This window comes from Sorex fumeus, unplaced genomic scaffold, assembly GCF_029834395.1.
Source record: "Sorex fumeus unplaced genomic scaffold, SorFum_2.1 ptg000063l, whole genome shotgun sequence".
Classification (NCBI taxonomy): Eukaryota; Metazoa; Chordata; class Mammalia; order Eulipotyphla; family Soricidae; genus Sorex; species Sorex fumeus.
The window spans coordinates 8164019-8187743 of NW_026606120.1; the positions used below are offsets into that span (position 1 = coordinate 8164019).

General features: G+C 44.5%; 1 protein-coding gene and 1 non-coding gene across 2 annotated transcripts; one reads left to right on the plus strand and one right to left on the minus strand.

Annotated features, from left to right (window-relative positions):
- Positions 1–270: 270 nt before the first annotated feature.
- On the minus strand, positions 271–342 carry TRNAQ-CUG (transfer RNA glutamine (anticodon CUG)). The gene has a single exon. It is a non-coding gene; the product is annotated as a tRNA-Gln (tRNA).
- Positions 343–635: 293 nt separating this feature from the next.
- RAB11A (RAB11A, member RAS oncogene family) lies at positions 636–22244 on the plus strand. Its single transcript, XM_056126738.1, has 5 exons — positions 636–805; positions 5709–5904; positions 6112–6305; positions 7489–7569; positions 20523–22244. The coding sequence occupies exons 1-5, from the start codon at positions 766–768 to the stop codon at positions 20660–20662; spliced, it is 651 nt and encodes a 216-aa protein (XP_055982713.1). The 5' UTR covers positions 636–765; the 3' UTR covers positions 20663–22244.
- Positions 22245–23725: the final 1481 nt, after the last annotated feature.

Here is a 23725-nt window from a genome sequence, read left to right on the forward strand (position 1 = left end):
GAGATTTCCAGAGTGACGGAGTGACAAGCGCCTACCCCAGCATGAAGTGGGAGTTTCTGAAATAAAGCTGGAGGCAGAGAGCCAGGTGTAAAACTGAGCCAAGTGAAGAACCCAGAGAGAGGGAACAGAAAGAGGGGGTGGAAATTAAGTCACCGTGTAGTGTGGTCTGCCGGGGGAAAGAGCCATTACTTAGAGAAGGGACACAATATACATGGGCAGCGAAAGCAAAAAAAAAAAAAAAGAGAGAGAAGAAAAAAGCCAACACCGTGCAGGTTCCACCGAGATTTGAACTCGGATCGCTGGATTCAGAGTCCAGAGTGCTAACCATTACACCATGGAACCGCCACACGCAAAGGACCGCCTTCGGCTCTCTAATCCTTACGCCACCCCGCCCCCACTCACACCCCCAACCCACGGCAGAGGGGCCCACGCGCGGCGCGAGGCCCGCGAAAGAGACACCCCCCCCCAAAAAAGAGGCTGATCATCGGGGCGTGTCGAGAGCAGAGGAGACCCCCGCTCTGGGGAGGGGGTGGTGGGGGGAGAGAGAAAGATAGATGGAGAAGGCGATAGGAGGGGCCCCAGCGCCGAGGCTGCGGGGCGGGGCGAGCGCCGGAAGTGCTTCCCGGCCGCCGGAAGTGACGCAGGGCAGGGCGGGGTTCTTCTCCCGGTCCGGCCGCTGACGCTCGGCGCTCGGCACCCCTGCAGCGACGGCCCCCGGACCTGCCGGCTCCGCTGCTGCTGCCGCCCCTGGGCTCCCCGGCCGCGATGGGCACCCGCGACGACGAGTACGACTACCTCTTCAAAGGTGAGGCGGCCGGGGCCCGCGCCCGGGAACCCCCGCGGAGGCCGCCTGTGCGGTGCGGCGCGGCGCGGCGGCCCGGCCTTCCCGGGCGGTCGGTGCTGCCGGCCGGCCCGGCCCGGTCCGACTCGACCCGGCCCGGCCCTGCCCTGCCCTGCCTGACCCCGCGCTCGGCCCGGCCCGCTGCCCGGGCCCCGGCGGTCCGGGCCGGCCCGGCTGCGGATGGGCGGCGGCGCGCGCTCGGCAGGAAAGGTCGCGGGCGCTGCCTCGGCTTCCTGGAGCCCGGCCGGCCAGCCGAGGGCGGGGTTTGCCGAGGGGGCTCGCGGCGGCGCCCCGGGCCGGGACCCCGCACCCCGCAGCCGGCGCCGGACCTCGCGCCCACCCCACCGCCCGCCGGGAGGCGTGGCCCGGCTCCGGGGACGCGCGGCGGGCGCAGGTGCGCCGAGCAGCATCGGTCCGGCGGGTTGTGCAAGTTCGGGGCGTCGGCCCCGGGGCGGGCGGGGTCACTTCGGTGGGAGCCGGGGGGCGGGGGGGAGGACAGGTGCGGCCGTTTCTGCCGGCCAGTTCGGGGACTCTGGGCGCCCCCCCCCCCGCCCCCAGCCCCGGCTGCAGCCCCAGCCCTGCCCGGGAAGGAAGTCCGGCGGACGGGTGGCAGCTGGGCAGTGGGAGGCCGTGTCCCCCGGCTGGACTCCCCGGGGCCACCCCGCCACCCCCCGGCACTGACCCAGGCCGCCGGTATCCGGGGCTTCGTCTGCCTTGACCTTGGCCGGGTTAACCCTGCTCCTTCGGGGAGGGTCGGTCCCACCTGTAAGACAGGCCGGGGGCGCCCACCCCGACTGCGGACCCGGGCTTTGCTTGCCCAGGGCCCAGCGGACGGTCCATCCCGCGAGGACAGCCGTCGTGCGGCGTGCCCGTTTTCTCGGGCCTCGGGTTCCTAACTAGGGGCGCGTCCACTAGTCGTGCGGTCGTGGGGACCCTGGACCGGGCTGGTCTCCGCGGCCGGGACGGGGTGTTCGGGGGAGGGTGGCCGGCAGGTTCTGCCCAGGCGCTCCCCTCTGTAAAAGCTGTTACAGGATGTGAGTCACGGTTTCTCCTCTTCCTTCAGTGCCGATTCTTTAAGCTAATTCCTTAATTTATACGCATGCATTTTTAAAGCAGAACAGCAGTAACAATTTCATTTTTTTAAAGCCGCCTCGTCCAGCACACTCTGACTGCCAGCTCTCCCGGAAGAAGGCTTAGGGACCCGCAGACTGGGAAAGTGAAGGTGGTGTTGGGCTTTTTTTTTTTTTTTTTTTTTGTGGGTTTGGGCTACACCTGGCGGTGCTCAGCACTTACCCCTGACTTTTTGCTCGGGTTTCACTCCGGCTCTTGGGGCTCCATAGGGAAGCCAGGGATCGAACCCCAGGTGCTACATGCCAGGCCCTCACCACTGTGCTATTGCTCCTGTTCCATGGATACATATTTTGACTCCTATAGCATGGAGTGGTCCGAATGGGAATATAGTCAGCAGAGAGCAGAACAATTATGATGAAGTACGGATTTGTTCGTGGACTATTAATCTTTAGTGAAGCCCAAATGGGAGACTTGGGGAGGGGGGAATTTTATTTTTAAACTTGACTTTTTAATTCAGGAAATTTTAATCCTCTTAAGTATTCATGTACAGTGTGGGGGTAAATACATACGTGAAGTATCAGTCATGTTCCTGTTTACACACACTGTGGTAGACAGTCCAATCTGGCACATTTTCTGGAAATATCTGGATTGCTGACAGCATTTTCTCAGTCTCATTCAAGATTGGTAGTAATTAACCATCAGCTGATTGTCAGTGGAGGCACTCCTTGGAACTGTGCTGGCTCACATCTTGCTAACTTTTCTTTCACAACTTCTGGTTGAGCAACTAATGTGTTGTGCTGAATCTGGAAAAACTTGTCCAGACTTCAGCCTTATTAAGTAATTTTTTTTTTTCAGGAATTTTTGGTGAGGTTAAGCTATGGGTAGCATTGAAATAATAGAAATAGCGTAAACTTCTGTTTACGAAATGTTCCGAAAGTTGTCTTTTCTTCACATAATTTACAGGACTGATTGATTTTTTTTTTTTTTTGGTTTTGTTTTGTGGGCCTCACCTGACTCTGCTTAGGGCTTACTCTTGGCTCTGTGCTCAGGGATCACTCCCTGCTGGTCTTTGGGGACCATATGGGGTGCCCTGATCCAAACCCAGTCTGCCACTTTCAAGGCAAGCCCCCTGCCTGCTTGTACTGCCTCTCCAACTCCCTGATTGATTTGTTGGATTAAGTTTTGTACGAGTAAATTAGCTTGCAGGAGAGTATATAAAACTGTAATTGAAGAGTGATTATTTTAGTAAATAATGGGGTAATACATTCCCCTTTTGTGGCATTTGGCAGCTCAATTTTTGATATATATTATAGGTATTAGAGATGATACTGAAAATCCAGTGGTAAAGATTATTTTAAAAATACGATCATTTATGATGTTACTTAATTTGTTTATATATGCACGTATTTAAATGACTATATAGTTTACAGCATTTAAAGTAGAAGTACTTTTAGCTGAAGGTACTAGTTATGAAAAAACGTAACTAGTTATGGAAAGTCTGCTTTCTATATTATAGATGTAATAGTCTTTTTCTAATTAGAGAAACAGTTTTGATTAGAAATTTAAGTTTGTGGGGCTGGAGTGAGCGATAGTACACTGGGTAGGGCATTTGCCTTGCATGCGGCTGACCCTGGTTTGATTCCCAGCATCTCACATCGTCTTCTGAGCACCTCCAGAAATAATTCCTGAGTGCAGAGCCAAGACTAACCCCCAAGCATTGCTGGATGTCACCCAAAAAGCAAAAAATAAATTTAACTTTTGTGTCTGTGAACTTTTGTTTTTTATATAGGAAAGTATAAGTAAAACTTGATATACTAAGTTTCTTTCCTTCAAAGAACTTCTAGCTCAAAAAAGAAAAAGTATAGTAACTTCCCTTATGTTGTTTCTAGGTTTTGTTTTACTGAGCCTAAATGTAACCCTTTCTTGATTTGGCTTCTTGATAACCAGAGAAATAGCTTTTCTTACTGTCATTTCTTGGCATCTCCTCAGCATCACTATGCTTACAGAACCAGTGTCTTCTAAAGTCCTTTAAGAACTAATCCTTTTTAAAAATTAAAAAAAAGAGAGAAAGAATCCTTTTAACAGGTTGCTCATCTGCATTCTGGCAATCTTTTCCATGCTGAATGGGTAGAACCTGGCAACCTCTTCATGTTGAATTGATTCATGAATCTTGAATTACTTCCAGATAAGGATGTATTTTAATGTTCAAATAAATAGGTGTTCCAGAGAGGGGGAGAAAATGCCCTCTATTATCTTTATGACCTCACAAACATTTGAGGATGGGGGAGATAATGTGGTCATTAAACTGGAGGTCAGAAGGAAAGAACCCAAAACTAGAATTTTTGTGGGAAGGAGCCGTAAGTCTGTTTTCTTCTTCTTGATATCTTTTATTTGTTTGTTTGGTTTTGGGCCACACCCAGCGATGCTTACTGTCTTGCTCCTGGGCTCTGCCCTCAGGAATCACTCTTGGAGGCTCCCAGCACCAAGTGACTGGCTACATGCAAGGCCAGCACCCTCCCCCTGTGTTAACTCTTAGGCCCCAGTTTATTTGTTTTCTGTCACTCTAGATGCCTTGGGGCTTTGGTGTTGGGAGGTTTCTTGAGCAGAACATTCAAGTCCCTAGTGAATGAATGGTAACTCTGACAGGAAGTGTGATTTGACCCCTCCTGGCTGTGGACCTGGGGGACAAAATAGTCACTTTCCTATCAAGTCAGAAGTATGATGTGTTTTTGGTTTTGTTTTATTACTTTTCTGTCCAGAACATCTCTGGTATCTAAAGTCAATCATCTCTGCAATAGCTGTATTTGCCCTAAAACCTTCAGTACCTCTAATTGACTTTATAGTTAGAAAGGACTACTGCTGCATGAAATTGCTGCTGTCTGGGTAATTTCCTGCTGAATCAGCTGGTAGGGGAAGCCAGAGAGATATGCATTTGATAATGTTCTCTCCCAGGCTGTCCAGAGGCCAGCTTGTGTCCACTCTCATGACAGGGGAGGAGTGCAGAATGGGCTCTCCTGCCCACTGACTCCCTCCGCTCCGTCACCACGCCTTGGTGTTCCTGCTGTTTGCTTCTCTTGTCCTGGTGTCTAAATGAAGGAACAGTTAGCTAGGAGGAACATGAAGCTTTAATCCAACAATAGGAATATTATTTTTTTTTTGGGGGGGGGCACACCTTGCAATGCTTTGGCTACTCTGGGCTCTGCTCTCAGGGATCACTCCTTGGGTGCTCTAGGGACCATTTGTGGCACCAGGGATCAAACCCGGGTTGACCGTGTGTAACACAAGTGCTTCGGCCCCTGTCTAGCTCAGATTTTGCAAACCTGTGAGCTCGTTTTGTTCTTTAAATCCAGGTAGAAATTCTTTCAAGCATTTAATTGCATGTTTTGCTATTGTTTTTTAAAATTTAGAGTGTTTTATCATTGGTTTAAAAAAAATTCCAGAATTGCATGTTGTGTTGGACAGACTAGGGATATAGCTCAGTGGCAGAGCAGGTGTCATGTGTGTTTGAGAACCCAGATTCGACCTCTGTCTCATCACACTCACAGGTTGAATGTTCAAAGTAGATTATTTATGCCAAGCCGACGATGTGTGAAAGTTATGCAGGTAGAAATAGGTTAGACTATAAACTGGTTTTATTGATTTGTAATAGGTGAAGAATGTGGGCTGCCTACCTCTCCACCCCCCTGTCTCAGCTTCCGCTTTGAAGAAATTAGGCGTCCTGTCTCGTTTTAAAGCCTCAGTGGTAATCTGAATGTGTTCAGCTCATTTACCTGACGTTAATTTTTTGCCTCTCTAGTTGTCCTTATTGGAGACTCTGGTGTTGGGAAGAGTAATCTCCTTTCTCGATTCACTCGAAATGAATTTAATCTTGAAAGCAAGAGCACCATTGGAGTCGAGTTCGCAACAAGAAGCATCCAGGTTGATGGGAAAACAATAAAGGCACAGATCTGGGACACAGCAGGGCAAGAGCGATACAGAGCTATAACTTCAGCGTAAGTGCTGGGGCTTTCTGCGCTGGGATGCACGCTGCCATCATATAGGTTCACCGGGCTTTGCTGCGGGGAGTGGGGCTTTTTCCAGCCCTTCTGTTAGTTCCCATATTAGGATTTTGACATTTATAAAACTATCCTGTTAGTTGTTTCTGCTGTCTGCTTCCTTCTTGTGGTTGATTGCTAATCGCTCTATGTTTCTGTTTTCAGATACTATCGTGGAGCTGTAGGTGCCTTACTGGTTTATGACATTGCTAAACATCTCACATACGAAAACGTAGAGCGATGGCTGAAAGAATTGAGAGATCATGCCGACAGCAACATCGTCATCATGCTCGTGGGCAACAAGAGTGACCTGCGTCATCTCAGGGCAGTTCCCACAGATGAAGCGAGAGCCTTTGCAGGTGAGTGATGGGAACCCTGTGGTGTCCGTGTTTGCTGTGGCGTCCTCTTGTTCCATACTTACACCCTTACATATTCATAGTAATCAGGCTGCCTGGGGTTACCACTCCCAGTCACACTTGACCAACTGGCCTGGGTGGTTCAGTGCGAGGGCCTGGTAATGTGGCAGTGCTCAGGGCCTGCAGTGCCACACCTGGCCGTGGTCAGGGATTTCCAGGGCTACGTCTGGTGGTGTTTGGGGTCCTGTGATGCCGGGGATTGAACTTGGGTCCTTGTGCATGCAAGCAAGGCATGTGCCTCTATGCTGTCTGCCAGCCCCTATGATGCCCTCTTAATGAAGGTGATCAGTCATAAGGTGAGCCTGAATATGCAGCAGGTATGGCTTTGAAAATCCCCGCTGCCCCTGGCTCTTTTCACTTGGAGACACAAAACTGCTAGTATTGAATGTGAACTGCTAAGAATTGAATACCATTCCTTATTTTTCTTTCCCTTTGAAAAGAGAGTAGATGAAAACCTATCCATTTATTTTATATTCTGTCTCCTGTGCGTCTTATGTCTTAGGAGGCTACTCTGTAGGGCTGAAAAGTAGAGGCTCAGGAGTGCAGTCACCTTAGACTCTATGAGATTGTGCCTTCTCCGAGCATCTTCCTGTCTCCTGCCCCTTCTGAGTAGGGTAGCTGACCCCAAGGCCATGGTGTGCATTCTCAGTGACCTTCACTAGCAAGGACACTGCCAGTGAAATGTCCTAGAATAGTTTTTTGGTTTTCCCAGGCAAGAAGCTCCAGGGAATGGAACTAGATGGGCATTTGGGAATTTTCTCTACATTTTGAACAGTGAGCTTGCAACAAGGGGCCCTCAAAGCACCGAGCCAGCAGAAGCCCCACCCCAAAAGGGGTTGAGAATTGTTTTTTCCCTTTGTTTTTCTTCTCTTCCCCCCCCCCCCCCCCCCCCCGGTCTTTTTGAGTCAAACCTAGCAATGCTCTGGGGACTATATGGAATGGTAGGGATCAAACCCGGGTCGACCGCATGCAAGGCAAATGCCCTACCCACTGTGCTATGGCTCTGGCCCCAAGGGGGTGGGAATTGAGAGGGCTTAGAAAAATCTGCTTTCCTTTTGAAGGTTTGTTTGAATGTCATTCCTGTATTGACATTTGACATGACGGAAGATTTTGTATATCTTCACAGAAAAGAATGGTTTGTCATTTATTGAGACGTCTGCTCTAGACTCTACAAATGTAGAAGCTGCTTTTCAGACAATTCTTACAGGTAAGACATATTTCCTGATTCTACTAGTGGGAATTGGAAGTTTTAGGGGAGATTTAACCAAATTAATCAGGAGAGTACATAGTGCATCACGCTGAGACTGATGATGATCATTTGTGATTTGTTAGTATTTTATTAAATTGATTGCAGTCTTGTTGAGCTTTTATTATTCTAATTCATTTGCTGTATGGTGGAAGATATACTCTGAAAATAATTTGTTGGGGCTAGAGACATAGCAAGGAGTTAAGGCCCACCCTGGTTCCATCCCCAGCACCCCATAGGGTCCTATGAGCACCACCAGGCGTGAGCCCTCAACATCATCAAGTGGGGCACCCTCAGCCCTCAGTAATTTTTTTAATTTTATGCTTTGCCATAAGCATGAAATAATATTCAAGTGTACCTTCATAAGATAACTATTCTCTTGGTTCTCCTGGCTATGGAATGATATTAATGCTCCTTTGCAGTTCAGTAAGGAAAAGTTTTTTTGTGACTAGAAAGAGAGCAGGTTGAGCATGATTGGGAGGCCTGGTTTCGATCCCTGTTACCACATGGTCCTCTGGGCACCCTGGGGAACCGACCCCCTAAGCTCAGCTGGAGAGAAGCCTCTGAGCACAAAAGAAAAGACCAATTAGTCCTGTGTTAGGGAGAGCTGCATTCTTAAAAACAGGCTTGCTCTTCAGCTGTATTCCCCCTTGAACACCCATCTTCTAGCTGGTCTGTTTCTTTGTCTGCTTATTTCCTCTGTACTCTCTTGATCGCACAGCGGTAGGGCGTTTGCCTTGCACACGGCTGGCTCAGCCAACCCTGGTTCAATTCCTCTGCCCCTCTCGGAGAGCCGGGCAAGCTACTGGGAGTGTCTCGCCTGCATGGCAAAGCCTGGCAAGCTACCCGTGACGTATTCGATATGCCAAACACAGTAGCAGCAAGTCTCACAGTGGAGACGTTACTGGGCCCACTCAAGCAAGTCGATGAACAACAGGAGGACAGTGCTACAGTGCTCTTGAGCACATTCTTCTTCCTCAAAGTTTCAATTAAAACTGCTTTGCTTCACCTTCCCCTAAAAATTTACACCAAAAAAAGCATAATTCATGCCTGATTATCAGTGAAGGTGACCTATGGAGAAAATCAGCCATGGATTGCTTGTAGGAAACCTAAGTAGGAGCAGGTTTGCTGCTCTGGAATGTGGCTCTGCAGGCCGGGTCAGCATCGGACTGAAGGAGGCTTTTGCCTTTATCAGAATAGCCAGCCTGGTGAGTGGTGGTGTTGAAGTACCTTTTTAAATTTGTGACCTTTGGAGCCTCAGGTGGCCTCTCTTGTGTGGGGGTGGAGTGAGGCAGGGGTGTTATTTCCTGTTTCTTGGCCCCATGGAGAAAGCAGATTCCTGAGTAGCTGCTGAAAGGGGGCCGAAGGGCAAACACTTTTGGAAAACTGCTCTAGGAGAGTTTTCACACACAGCGTGGCCTCTTGTGGTGTTCCAAAAAGTCTCTGGGTGAAGAGTTCAGGAGTAACTACATTGGTCCCTTGAATGCCCCCAGATCTGTGAGGCCCCAATGTAGGGGATCACGGCTCCTTCCTCACCCCCAAAGTCCATGTGAAGCAAATGGTCAAATGAGCTTTCAATTGTAATCTAACACGATTTTTTGTCACACCTGGCGATGTTCAGGGCTGACTCCTGACTCAGGAATCACTCCTGGCGGTGCTTGCGGGACCATATGGGATGCTGGGGCTCTAACCTGGGTTGGCCGTGTGCAAGGCAAAAACCCTCCGAGCTGTGCTGTCACTCTGGTTTCCTGCCAGAATTGCCGCCCCGTGACAAGATTTGTATTTGAAAGTCTGGGTTTTAGTCCCCATCCCTCCATTTTCTGTTAGATCTGTGCTCTGAGGCTAGTGACCTTCTGGAGCGTTCTTCTTTGTGTGTTTTGGGGCCACATCTAGTGATACTCAGCCGCTACTCCTGTATCTTGGAGAGCTGTGATGGGTCTAGGTGCTGGCATACTTGGAGCTATCCCCCAACCCCTGAAGGCCTTAATTTCTTTTTCCTTTTGTTCTTAGGCCACACCCAGCAGTGCCCAGGGATTACTCCTGGCTTGGTGCTTGGGGGCCCCCCAGAGGGACCTTGTGGTGCAGGGGATGTGACACAGGACTCCAGCTATCACCCTGACCCTAAGCCTTATTTATTTATTTTTTTAATTTTGTTTTGGGCCTGGCGATGCTTAGGGTTTACTTCTGACATTGCTCAGAGACCGTATGTGGTGCTGGAGATTGAACCCGGGTCAGCCAGTTGGAAGGCAAGCATAACTACCCCCTCTGCTATCGCTCCAGTTCAACCCTAAAGTTCTTTATAAATGTTAGATATGATTAGGATGAACAGCGGGAGGACAGTTGTATTTTGATGTTACTGAGGAAAAATTACATATCCAGAGGGAAAAATTACATATTATGTGTTGAAGGGCTTTTAGCAGTATCTCTGGTATTTTATTTTTTAAAAATTTAAATTTTCTTTTTATTGACTCAACAGGACATACAGTTACAAAAGCTTTCATGATTGAGTTTCAGTCATACAACTATCGAACACCATCCCTCCTCCAGTGTAGCTTTCCCACCACCAATTTTTCTAATATCATTCCCACTACCCCCACTCCACCCCATCCCCTGCCTCTCTGGCAGGCAGTTTCCTTTTTATTCTGTTTTGGCAGCTACAGATATCTCAGATACCTTGCAAGATATATAGATTTTGAAAAAAATTTTTTTAAAAAATTTTTTATTAGTGAATCACCGTGAGGTTTCAGTTACAGACTTACAAACTTTCATTCTTGCATTTCAGTCACACAGTGATCGAGTACCCATCCCTCCACCAGTGCCCATTTTCCACCACCAAGGATCCCAGTATCCTTCCTACCACCCCACCCTCTCCCCTTCACCCCACCCCTCCTCTGTGACAGGGCATTCCCTTTTGTTCTGTCTCTCCTTTTGGGTGTTGTGGTTTCTAGTAGAGGTATTAAGTGGCCATCTTGTTTGGTCTGTAGTCTACTTTCAGCCTGCATCTCCCAATCCGAGTAGGCCCTCCTAGCACCCTTTACTTGGCCTTCTCTTCTCTGTCTATGCTGCCTTTTCCCTCAGCGTGTGAGGCCGGCTTCCAAGCCATGAAACAATCCTCTTGATGCTTATCTCTACTGTTCTTGGGTGTTAGACTCCTATTCTGTTACTTCATATTCCACAAACGAGTGCAGTCCTTCTATGTCTGTCCCCCTCTTTCTGACTCATTTCACTTAATATGATACTTTCCATGTTGATTCACCTATATGCAAATTTCATAACTTGATCTTTTCTAACAGCTGCATAGTATTCCATTGTGTAGATTTAGCAGTTTCTTTGACCAGTCATCTGTTCTCAGGCACTCGGACTTGAGGGGGGTTTTATCTACAGTTGTGATATGTTGTCAGCTATAATATGATTTAACCTGGCTTGTTTTTTTCCTCTGAAATTTCAGCACCGTAAGGGGCTGGAGACAGCTCCAGCGTCCCCTGAGCAGTGCTAGGAGTAGCCCTACATGAAACAAATCTCTATGACACTATATTTTTACTTTTTATTTATTACTGTGCTCCCTACTTGTAACTAAAGTTACTGTACCTCCTGGTTCTTACATTACTAGTATAACTTGTTTGTTTGTTTGGGGCCACACCAGTTATTCTCAGGGCTGACTCCTGGCTATGTGCTCAGGCATCACTCTTGGTGAGCTCAGGGACCGTATGGGGTGCTAGACTAACCTGGGTCAGTTGTGTGCCAGGCAATGCTCTACCCACTATATTATCTCTGTGGCCCACACACATAGCTTTTTTAAAAAGCGAGTGAGGGGCTAGAGCATACAGCAGCTAAGTCACTTGCCTTGCTTATGGCTAACCTGGGTTTATTTGCCACACCCAGCAGTGCTCAGGGCTTTCCCTGAGCATTCAGGAATTACTGCTGGCATTATTAGATGCCTAGGGTCAAACCCTGTCAGCAACAAGCAAGGCAAGCTTGCTGAACTGTAGCGGTTTGTTCCCTCAGCCGGGTTTGATATCAGCAACCCCATACATTCTCCCAAGCCCGGCCAGGAATAATCCTTGATTGCAGAGCCAGGAATAAGTCCTGAGCACCATCAGGTGTAGCCCAGAAAACAAGGGAAAAGAAAAAGAAAAGGGAGGGGGGAAAGTGAGTTAGAAGTTCTGGGGTAATAATTGAGCAGGCAGAAGCTCATGGAGAGGGACCTTAGATTTGATTTCTGACACTGCCTGGCTGGGAGTGACACCCAGGCAGCTTGCCCCCAGGGTGTAACCCCATAGCATTTCCAGGTGTGGTTCAGGGATCTGATCCTCAGCCCTGCTCTGGACAGCCCAGAGGGAAAAATTACGTATTATGTGTTGAAGGGCTTTTAGCAGTATCTCAAGCAAGACCTTTGAAAATCTCATTTGAAAACTTGAGTCAATCCTTTTTGCTTGAATGTACATATTTTAATCTGTCAAACTCTCCCTTGTGATTTTGGCTCATTATGGTCTCAATTTCTGGCTCATTTATTTTGGAAAAGCTGGTTTTGTTTTGGGGGGCTGCCTCCCCTAGGGTTTTAGGTACCCTGAGGGTCTCTCCTGACAGTACTTAGCCATCTGGGAGGTTCTGAGGCAGTGTGTGGGCCCAGTGGTTCTGCAGCCACCAAGGAGACCTAGGCAGCACTGTGGCGCCTCCAGGACTCCACACGGGTAGGGTGTGCGCTATCCCATGGGGTTAGCTGGGCTTCTGATGGGCACACATCCCCAAGCCCCTACGCCATTTGTTTTGATGTAGCAGAGGGGAAACCAGATCTTGTTTCATGGGCAGTTAACTGATTACATGAGTCATTTTGTGTGACTGAACCCCATCCACGAAAACATGTCCTCAGCAGTAAGCACTGACTGGTACTAACTTAGTAGTGCTGTACTGGCCTAGAAGATCATCTGGTTAGCTTCCGTAAAATTCACTTTAGGTTGAACTTTGTATTACTGCTTAACTGATACTGCTTATTAGCAGATGAGATGTCGGATTCATTCACTCTCACTTTTTCCTCCATATTCACTTCCTCATCTTCCTGAATAAATCTCAACTGGTCGTGGGACCAGAGGTCACCACCGATGGCAGCAGACATCTGTGCTGTTTTGCAAGTGTTAGGATGTTTGTTCTGGAATTTTACTCCCTGTTTCAGTTGGGAGTGTTCAAACAGGAAGGAGGACTGATCTCATGAGGGTTAATTCTACCATAAATGCTAAGAGTATTAGGGGAGCAGTTGGTTGTATTTTGATGTTACTGAGGAAAAGAACAGTTTTGGAATTTTTTTTATTGGGAGGGGACACATCTGGCAATGCTCAGGGCTCACTTTTGGCTCTGCACTCAGGCGTCACTTCTGATGGGGCTCCTCAGCTGACTATCTGGTGCTGGGGATCGAACCCAAGTTGGGAGCATGCAAGGCAATTGCCCTACCAGCTGTACCATCACTCTGGCCCAAGGTCTTGATTAAGTATGCCCAGTTATGTGCCGAAAAATTGCTGCATTATTACTTGAAAGTTGATTCTGTTTAACTATTTCAGAACAGAGCCGTGTCATTTCTGATTTCTGTGAATTTTTTTTAAAGGTTGCTATACATTTTTTAAATTTTATTTTTATAAAGTTGTTCATAGTAATTTATTACATTCAGTATTTCAACACCAATCCCATCTTCCATCTCCATTACACCTTTCCACCACCATTATTTCAAAATTGCCCATCACCACTTAAACCTGCCCCAAAGGCAGATGCTAAATAATTTATTTTGATTTTGTATTGCTTGTTATGAATAACCCACTAAAAATGATCAGAAAGGTTTCTTTAGAGGAAAGCATATGAAAATTGTATCTTAACTTGGAGCTATTACGCCCCTGTATAAGAGATCACTAACATGTTATTACAGGTTGAGCCTTGTGTGCTAATACATAATATGTGTATACATATATATATTTTGTCAGGATTGGTTGCCTTCTACCTTACACCCCATCAAATGTAGTGTGCTACTCATGGTGTATCAGTGGCATAAAATATGAGGTGTCACACAGCCGCGAAAGCAGCCATGTGCTCCAGAATTCCTAAAATTTTAAATAGGGTACTGGAGTTAAATTTTTAACTAGATGTTGTTTTGGGGGTCCAGAGACATCTCTGCAGCGTGTTGCTCTGTTCCAGGATTTTTTTGTCTATTACAAAGATGACTTTTTTGTCCATTACAAAGATTTTTTTGTCTATTACAAAGATGATGTTTATCTTTGTAATATCATTTTGCTGGTGGTAGTTTTTAAGAGGTATGCTTGATAGATCTCCAGGTGTATGCATTTCCAAATTCACCTGCACTTATAGAATTCATAATGATCCAGTTAAGAAAAAAATCTAATCACATACACACATAGAACACAGGTTTCTCCAGAGAGGAAACAAAGAAATAGACACAAGCAAGTGAGACACATGGTCAAGGGTGAGCATGTACTTAACAACTCTTTTCGCAAGTTTATGAAGGGATGTTCTTAAATCCCTAATTTCCATGTTTTGTTTTGTTTTTTAACTTTGGAATTTTGGCAGTGTCACAGTTGAAGTTTGTAATAATAATTGTACAAGGAATTTGCCGGCACCCTTTGCTCAGATTCAGATGTCGTTCTGAATTTGCTGAATACCTTTTTCCTCTCTAGATCTGTCATTTTTGGGTGACCTTCCTGCACAGCGACTGATACAGTGTCTTATATGCCTAAAACTTTGAAGCCTGTGTTTTCTTTTCATAACTGGATCACCACCTGGTAGTGTGCCACTAAATCTGAGTTTACTTAAGCCTGACACTAGAGTATCATCGATGTTCAGTCCCACACCAATAATAAATAATAATAAACTTTGTTAGTTGTTCCAGTTACCAATTTTTTACTTAAAGTCTGGGATCACATCAGACATTGCATTCAGTTGTATCTTTCTTGTTTGCTCTGATTTGGACATGCTGAAAAGTGAACGAACAGGAATTTGAATAGGAGTATCATACTCATTTGGTTCTAAAGGAGAACATGCTCTTGAAAGAAGAGAGTATTTAGTCTGGCTTAGCAAGTTTCCATCTTGTCCCCTCATCTGTGTAAAGAGCTCACTAATCTGATACTGCCTCATAGGTACCCCCCTTCCTTTTTTTCCTCCCAAAGATTGGTTTTTTATACCACATACCCAACCACTAGAGACATTACTTTTTTTTTTAATTTTATTTTTATAAAGTTGTTCACAATGATTGCTTTTAATATTCAAGCACCAATCCCACCACCATGTTTTGGATATTTCCATCCTGAATCTCAAACCCTGCCTCCAAAGCAGAACCAAAATAATTTGTTTTGTATTGTTTTGAATAATCCGCTAAAAATGATCCAAAAAAGGTTTCTTAGAGGAAAGTGTGTGGAGATTGTTCTGTTTCACCCAGGAGCCATTAAACCCTTCTGTAAGAAATTAGTAACATGTTAAAAGTCGAGCCTATGCGCTTATTTTTTCTATAAATATATTTCTCCCTAAGATTAGTTGCCGTCTACTTTAAACCCAGTCAAATGTGGTGTGATACTCTTGTTGTGGTGTAAAGTCTGAAAGATGACCGCACAGCCCGGTCATAGATTCACTTGTGTGTGAGGCTCGCATGAGCCTGTGGAGAGCAGCCGTGAGTGTGGGGTTGGTTGAGTTCTGGAGGTTTTCAGCTCCCGGGGCTGGCTACGTTAAGGCGGGGAGGAGACATGACATTTTGGTTGACCTTGATGGTGCCTAAAAGAAAATTTTTCTAATTTTCCAACCAGCACTTTTACTTTGCTGCCTTGTTGGCATTTTCATTAGTGGTCATCTCTTTCATGATTAGAGCAAATGTAGCAGAAATCTATTTCTGCAAAAAAAAAAAGTATGCACTGCTTGCAGGCATACACAATACTGCTGAAATTTCTTGCTTTGTAATGAAAAGTCTTTAATAATTTACCTTTCTCTTTTCTCTCAGAATTCTGCTTTTCTCTCTTCCAGTATTTACTTTTCATGTAAAAACCTACAAAATAATTTTTAATAAGTTTGGTTCTCTGTCTCTCTTTTTTGTTTTGGAATCACATCCAGTGGTGCTCTTGGCCCTGCACTCGGGAATCACTCCCGATAGTGGTATGGGATGCCAAGGATCAAACCAGGGTCGATTGTGTGCGAGGCAAACACCCTACCTATTGTACTCTTGATCCAGCCCTTATTTTGGTTCTCTTAACTTTAATCTGCAGTGCAGTTTGGAAAGTTAAGGCCTCATACTTAGAATCATCTGCACCGAAGAAAGAATCCTTTAGTTTGGAGTTAGAGTGAAAACATAATCTAAAGAATGGATGATGTAGTTTTTTTGTTGTTGGCTTTTTGTTGTTGTCTTCATTTTTGGCTTTCTGGATCACACCCAGTGATGCTCAGGGGTTACTCCTGATTCTGCACTCAGAAATTACTTCTGGCAGTGCTCAGGGGACCGTATGGAATGCCGGGAAACAAACCCAGGTTGGCCACAAGCAAGGCAGGAGTTCTACCTTCTGTACCTGCTCCAGCCCCTGTTGTTGGCTTTTTGTTTTGGCAGGGTTTTTTTTTTTTTTTTTTTTTTTTTTTTTTGCTGGTGGTGGTATTGAGGGAGGCTTACACTCAACGATACTCAGGGGTTACTCCTGGAAGTGTGCAGGGAACCATATGGGGTGCTGGGGATGGGGCCAGGGTTGGCGGCCTACAAGTCAAGTGCCCTGCCCTGTCCTCTTGCTTTGTCCCCAAATAGCTCTCTTTCTACCCTCACACACTCCCTCCCTTTTCTTACGAGAAGAATCCAAGGTTTTTATAGTCCTTTCAACTTCCAGTTGGAAGCCTTTCTTTGCTGTTGTTAATTTAAATAACAATTTAAATCACTATCAACCTCAAACATAAAGTTTTAGTGACTCTTCCCCAATCAAAAAAGTAAACCTTAAGGTCTATTGACTGTTGTGTTAGTTAATATAGACAGTTAACTATCAGCTTTAGGGATTTTCTAAATATGGAGACAATTCATTCCAATATGTTTTCTTTAGCTGTTTTTTTTTATGGGGGCCATAGCCAGTGGTGCTCAGGGGACCATTTGGGGTGCCAGGGATCAAATTCCTATCGGCCACGTGCAAGGCAAGACCCTTAACTGCTGTATTCTCCAGCTTCAGTTTTCTTCTTCTGTTATAGGAAATTAACAGCTGTGAGATAGTATCATGAAATCTTATGTAGTTCTCAGCCAGTATTTCTTCTACCTACTCCTTCCCCCATTGTTTTGAAACATCCCAGCTTCTATTTCATCTTCATTTATAAACATTTTTTTCTGTGTACGTTAGGATTAGGACATAAATCCTAGCATAACAAACTATTTAAAAATTGGCAATACTCTGTATTGGTTGAGTAATACTCAACTTTTCTGTCTTTTTTTCCCCCCAAAGTTCAGGTTAGAGTCTAAATGATTTTTATACATTGTAGTTGATTGTAATATACTTTGGAAACTTTTTAAAAATTAGACTCCAGGGGCCAGAGAGAGAGTACAGTGGGTTGGGTGCTTGCCTTTCATGCATCTGACATGATTTGGTCCCTGGCACCACGTAAGGCCCCTCTAGTCCTGCATGGAGAAATCTCTGAACACCGCTAGGGGTGGTCCCAAACCAGAAATTTTTTTTATAAAGTAGAACTTCATTTTCTCTTTCTTGTTCCATAACTTTTATATTTTAAAACATTTCAGATATGACATAAACAAATGAACACATCCGTGTGTTCTTCATTTAGAATCACCAGTTCATATTTTTTACGTTTGGTTATTTCTATACACACATATATATTGCCACAGACATGTATAATATATGTATATCTTTTACTGCCCAAGCCATTATTGAGCTATCTTTGGAAAATTTATTGTAGACTTGGCATTTGAGCATTTTATCTCCTAAATGAGGCATTCTTCATAATCAATACAATGCATCATATTCAATAAATTGATGTTTATAGTGTATTATGTGCGGTTTACATTCAGATTTCTCCAAGTTTACTAATTATGGTATAGTAGTACTTGGTTTTGCATTTTAAATCAAGGATAGGTGCCGACCACTTGAGATAATGACTAATGAGCCAAGTAATTGAAATGTATTTCTGCTTACATATTAATCAAAATTTATATTCAGTTATGTGGGGGTGGCCCCAAACCCGGCAGTGCATCGAGCTCACTCCTGGCTCTGCATTCAGGGATCATTCCTTGTGGGGCTCGGGGTAGTCTGTGGGATGCTGGGCTTGAACCTGTGGTGTCCTCATCCAAGGCAAAATGCTTTATGCGTTGTACTGTCGCTCTGGCCCCAATATTCACGGGTTTTTGTTTTTGCTTTTTCCTTCTCCCAAGTAGTAATTAGGGGCACTTGACTGGTGGTCAGTGGGCCCAAGCGTGCTGTGCTGCTCTGGCGCTGTGTTGTTGGGGACCACGAGGCCCACCCTGGTATGTTCAGGCCCCTCCAGGGCCATACTCAGCAATGTTGGGGGCCTCTGGGACCACACCACGAAGTGCGTCAAGGCTGTGGTGCATGCTGGGGATTGAACCTGGGTTAGAATACGCTTTTTTTTTTTTTTTTTGGTTGTGGACCACACTTGGTGATGTTCAGGGGTTACTTTTGGCTCTGCACTAATGAATTACTGCTGGTGGGCGTGCAGGATCATGTGGGATGCCAGGAACTGAACCCAGATCTGCCATGTGCAAGGGTAACACCTTCCCTCCTGGACTATTTGGCCTCTATATTTATTTAATGTTAGATTGCACTATGTTGTTATTATTATTAATATTATTATTATTTTTTTTTTTGGCCACATCCAGCAGTGCGTATGGCTCAGGGCTTGCACTTGGCTGTGCCCACAGTGACCAGATGTGGTGCTTGGGATAATAAATACAGCCACATATACACACTCACTCATTAAGCTATTTTCAGGCCCTACCCTATTTTTTGAAAGTGTTTCATGACAACTTCCTTGATTTGTTTGGTTGTTTTTTTTTTTTTTTTTTTGGTGGTGCCTAGAAGCAACCCTTGTGTCTCTGCTCTGATAGCTCTCTTTTTTTAAAGTAGACAAATTCTTCTGCCAGTACAGACCAGAACATAGATATTTTGAACATAACGTATTTTGTAACCAGATGACTTGATTTCACTTTCATGTTACAGATGGGTCTCCTCCCACAGTAAATTCTTTGATTTCCAGCCTTTGGGCCTCAATGGCAGTGCCTGGGGGTAGCCCCCAGCAGTCCAGCAGGAGCTCCTTGGAGCTGCATCCAGCCTGGAGGAGGAGTGCTGGCCACCCTGGCTGTAGCTTATTGTTCCCTAATGATAAATGCAGTGTGTGTGTGTGTGTGTGTGTGTGTGTTGGGGGGGTGAGGGGCTTCTGTTTATTTTTACTTTTGTACCTGGCATGCTCGGCGGTTGCTCCTAGCTCTGCACTCAGGAATTATTCCTGGCGGGCTCTGGGGAACATATGGGATTCTGGGAATCAACCCTGGTCGGCTTCATCAAAGCAAGGGCCTTTCCCACTGTAGCATTGATCTGTTCCCAATAAATGCATTTTAAAAGGTTTTGACAGGGATTCAGAGAATTTATCCTGCATAGTGTATCATAATAGTAGGAATCGTGTGCCAGTCTGTTCTGGAGCAGGAGCCGTAGACTGATAAATTCTTCTGAATAGAAGGAAGTGCTTTTAGGCAGTGCAACTTATGACCAAATGTATTAAAAACACTATAGAGGAATCCGAAAACATTAATTATACAGCTAGTTATTTACGAACGCCCAACTATGTTACATGCTTGAGGTACGGCAGTGAATTTGGTAACTTGGTTTTTCTTGCCGGAGTTTAACATACAGTGGGAGAGTCGCCACAGTTAGCGGGGCTTTAGGTGGGAGACCTCCACTCCAGTGCTCAGACAGCCCACAGCCACTCCCAGCTGTTCTTGGCTCACTGGGCCAAGTAGTTGAGTGCTGGTGCTCAAGGATGTGGCGCTTCTTGACCCTAGGGGCCTGGGGACCACCAGGACAACCTGTGTGATACCAGCACCACACTCAGCAGTACTGGGTGACTTAATGTGGTGCCAGGGATTGACAGGGTTGGGACAGGGGACCCGTACAGCAGGACCCCAGCCCCGGACCTATTTCTCTGGCTGTATAGTCGGTGGGTTTTTTGTTTGTGTATTTTTTTCAAGTGAGACAAAATAATTTTTATTGAAAGAAATTTAGGGAGGATGTATGAGGGGATTAAGAGAGAACGCAGGCTTCTCCAGAGTGGAAAAAGCAGAGGACAGAAAGGAATGTGTCCAGGAGAGCATGGACATGGAGAAAAGCCTGTACAGTTAGTTTTGATAAGTATCCTAAGCTGCCTGTTTTGAGTAATTATTTAATTACTATTTACTTCAGGAAACAATGATAAATCTCATCTTTTCCAAGAGGCCTGGTATTTGAAGATATGAAAAAGTTGTGCTTTTTCCTATTTAACTGTTAAGTAAAATAAAGTGACCAGTTGTGCAGATTATACTTTCACTTGTTTTTGGTATACTGTCAATGTATGAAGTTGTGTGGGTTTTGGGTTTTTTTTTGTTGTTGATACAGATAAAGTACTCATAGTTTAATTTATATTTAAGTCCACAAAGTATGTAATCTCTTTAAACACAGTGTATTTAATTGACTGATGAACCTTTCCCTCAGAAAAGGAAACATCTTGTTTCTCTTACCTTAAGAGAAATTGTTGCTATGATCTGTTGACTCTGATCAAGTGACTGCTTCAAAATATTTTTTTTTATTTTCTGCTGAGTTTAATAGTTTTTCCTACAAGTCTATATCTCTGTGTTCTGTGAAACTGTGAGGACTCTCTTCAATTGAACATTGCTTTTTTTCCTCTCTCAGAGATATACCGCATTGTTTCCCAGAAGCAGATGTCAGACAGGCGTGAGAATGACATGTCTCCAAGCAACAACGTGGTCCCCATTCACGTGCCACCAACCACTGAGAACAAGCCAAAGGTTCAGTGCTGTCAGAACATATAGAGTCTCACTCCCCCTGCAAGGCTGTGTATAGTTCATTTCCCAGGTCTGAGATTTAAATATATTTGTAATTCTTGTGGTCACTTTGTGTTTATTACTTCCTCATACTTATGAATTTTTCCATGTCTTAAGTCTTGATTTTAGCTTTATAAAATCATCCTTTGTCCCAAACGACTGCAGCTTTTTTTTTTTTTAATGTTGTGGCTTCACTAGCCTTAGTTTAATAAACTGAGTGTTTGGATTCCTTTATCATTGTTTACTTTCCACTGTGGGAGTCTGTCCCACCATAGTACCTGATCACTTGAAGCTCAGACCTGTCGGTCTTGATCAAATCAAACTAAGATGGCTTTAGAAATAAGCTATTATTTTGCCACAGAGCAATTTACAATGATTACACTCTCTAGCGCAGATCTAAGAATTGCCCTATAAAAACATAAGACTTTTGAGAGCTTGACAATTTTTCCATTATTTTGGAAGTCAATTTCTAAAATGCCTTAATAGGGTTAGGTAGCTTAGTAAATTTTGTTTTGTAATTTCTGTAAGCATCAGAGTTGATTAGCGAGGGGGCATGTTTCTGGACGAGAATTACCTTCATTCACAAAAGACTGTTATGGTTTCAGTCACCGCCTGGTTATGGGGCCATGTCTTCGACTGCTGCCTGGCAGGCTGGGAGCTGGAGAGACAGGTGGAATTCCAGCTGAGGGGCCTCTCTCGCAGTGATCAGGCAGCCAAAGTCACTTAACTTATCTAACTTCCCAGCAGTAGATTATGAGGCATTTTATTGCCCGGGCAATAACTCATTTAATGCTCTAGTATCAAATTGTGGAACTGTTCATTTTGACTTAAAACCTTCCAGTAAATGAAGTGCAACCTAGTTTTATTACCATATCCACCAGCAGGCATGGATAATTACTTTAACAATGCTAATTTTTGAGTTTTGTAGCAGATTATGGAATAGGATTAATTAAATATCTGGTTTCAGTGTGTCCGAAGAATGCAGTGAAAGGTTAATTTCTGCTCACCTGGTATCATAGGCATGTATTCTTTCAGTATGTACAACGAAATAGTTCCTTGAGTTTAAATAGAATGCATTTAGGCATTGTATAAAACTGAAGTAGTTTTCCTCCACTACCTTATTGAAATCAATGGAGCAACCAGTTTCTCATTCAGAAATGTACACACTAATACTTAGTTTACTTTCTTGTCGATAATATTAAGCACTTACTCTGTAGTGTTCTGAAAGTTGTGTCAGCTGAAGTGATGCTATTCAGATGGTGGAGTATCCCAAAAATACCTGTGTGTGTGGGCTTGCATAGATGACTATGTTTCATAGTTACTCTTCTGTCTGTGGCGGTGCTCATGACGTGTGTGGGCGGGGCATGCACGGAAGGCATTGCTGTGCTCAGTCATTTTGGTTTTCTTCTGTAGCCATTTTATTATTTTAGTGTATTGGTTATGAAGATACTATTTGTAAACTGCTACTTTGTATTTTATGCATGCTCTGTAACTTGATTTTTTTCTTTCTTTCTTTTTTAGTTATTTGGAATATATTCATATTCTAATAAACAGTTATAGGGGGACTGTTCTTTATGTTGTGAGATGCCATTTTTCCTTAAAGTGCTTTGGCTACAGATTTGGAATATTTAAATCTGATAAGAATCTAGGTCCTTGCATTTCATAGTAAATAGTGAATTTGAAGCATCATCGTGTGAATCCAACTCTGAATTTAGGCATGAAGTTCAATGATTCTTTTTGAAAGAATATTACCCAAAACATTAGGGAAATAATTTCCTTGCTTAAAATTGTCGTCAGATGTAAGAAGAGACTCTGGCACCTGTCTGCTCATCATTGATGACTTTTTAAACTTAGTGATTTAAGAGAAATTTAAGAGCAGTAAATTGAAGTTAGTGCTTTGAAAATAATTTTGATTTTGAACATTTACAGAGTTTGACCTTGACCGTAGGCCTGGTTCTTTGGAGCATTCCCAGAGACCTTGAGTGGTTAGAAATGACTGATTGCATTTCAGCAAGTATCTCCATTCTGCTAGATTCCTAGGAGACAAACTGAAATAAAAAAGAAACAGTTTTCAAGTATTACATTTAAGGCTTCAGGCAGCTTGGAGTATTTTGCAGCTTGACCTAGTTTTTATTTTTTATAGTCAAGTCTACATTTATTATGTAGACTTTACTATAAAATATGCTGTGATTTTATTTTTTCTCAAATTATATTTGCTCCTCTGAAGGATGAGTTACTTTTGGCTTTTGCAGTCGCTCTACAAAATTCAAATACAAAACCCCCAAAATAGGTGCTAGCCACTCAATTGGTCACTTAGGCCACTTTTGGAAGTTTTGGAAAGTTAGACTTTTTAAGAATTTGGGTTTCTTCTCAGAGCTGGTCATATGCATTTCATCACTGAGAAAATGAACATCGTAGTTTTTGCCTGTAGTGGCACATATTTATAAAATACATGTATTTTCTTGGTGATTTGGGCTATTGTGTTAATTTCTTCCAAACTACTTCAAAGAAAACTATTTCGACAGTTTGACCAACACCCGAAACAATACTTCAGAAACTAGGTCGATAATTAAGAGAGGAACTTAGGGGTTAAGATACTTTCCTTGCACATGGCCAACCCTGTTTCGATCCTTGGCACCACACACAGGCCCATGAGATTCCCCTGAGATTAACCCCTAAGAGTAGAGTCAGGAGTAAGCCCTGAGCATACCTGGGCAAGCGCAGTACCACTCCTCCACCCCCATCCAGTCAGTACCATCCTGTTAACAGTTTATGGACTGGTTCTTACTGTTTGAGGCACTGGTTAGTGTGCAAAAAAACCATCAAAGACTTAAAATGAAATAACGGTTTTGATAAGGGTAGTACATGAAATCTCTTTCCTGGAAATGGAACCATGATGAACATGAAGGGTTCCCTTCACACATTGTTCTGTGGATTCACACGATGAGCTGCAGGTGTTGCGCCCTGCGGCCCATGCTTCACACGGATCAAGCTCCACGTCCATTGCTGCCACGATACAGTGGGCATTGATTTTTGTTCTCTGGATTGGGG

What these genes read in the sequence shown, in the direction of transcription:
- RAB11A (XM_056126738.1), top strand. Translation starts at nt 766, where the DNA reads ATGGGCACCCGCGACGACGAGTACGACTACCTCTTCAAAG. An exon ending in GTACGACTACCTCTTCAAAG is followed by an intron (nt 806 to 5,708) that starts GTGAGGCGGCCG and finishes TTGCCTCTCTAG; the next exon opens with TTGTCCTTATTGGAGACTCT. An exon ending in TGAAGCGAGAGCCTTTGCAG is followed by an intron (nt 6,306 to 7,488) that starts GTGAGTGATGGG and finishes ATATCTTCACAG; the next exon opens with AAAAGAATGGTTTGTCATTT.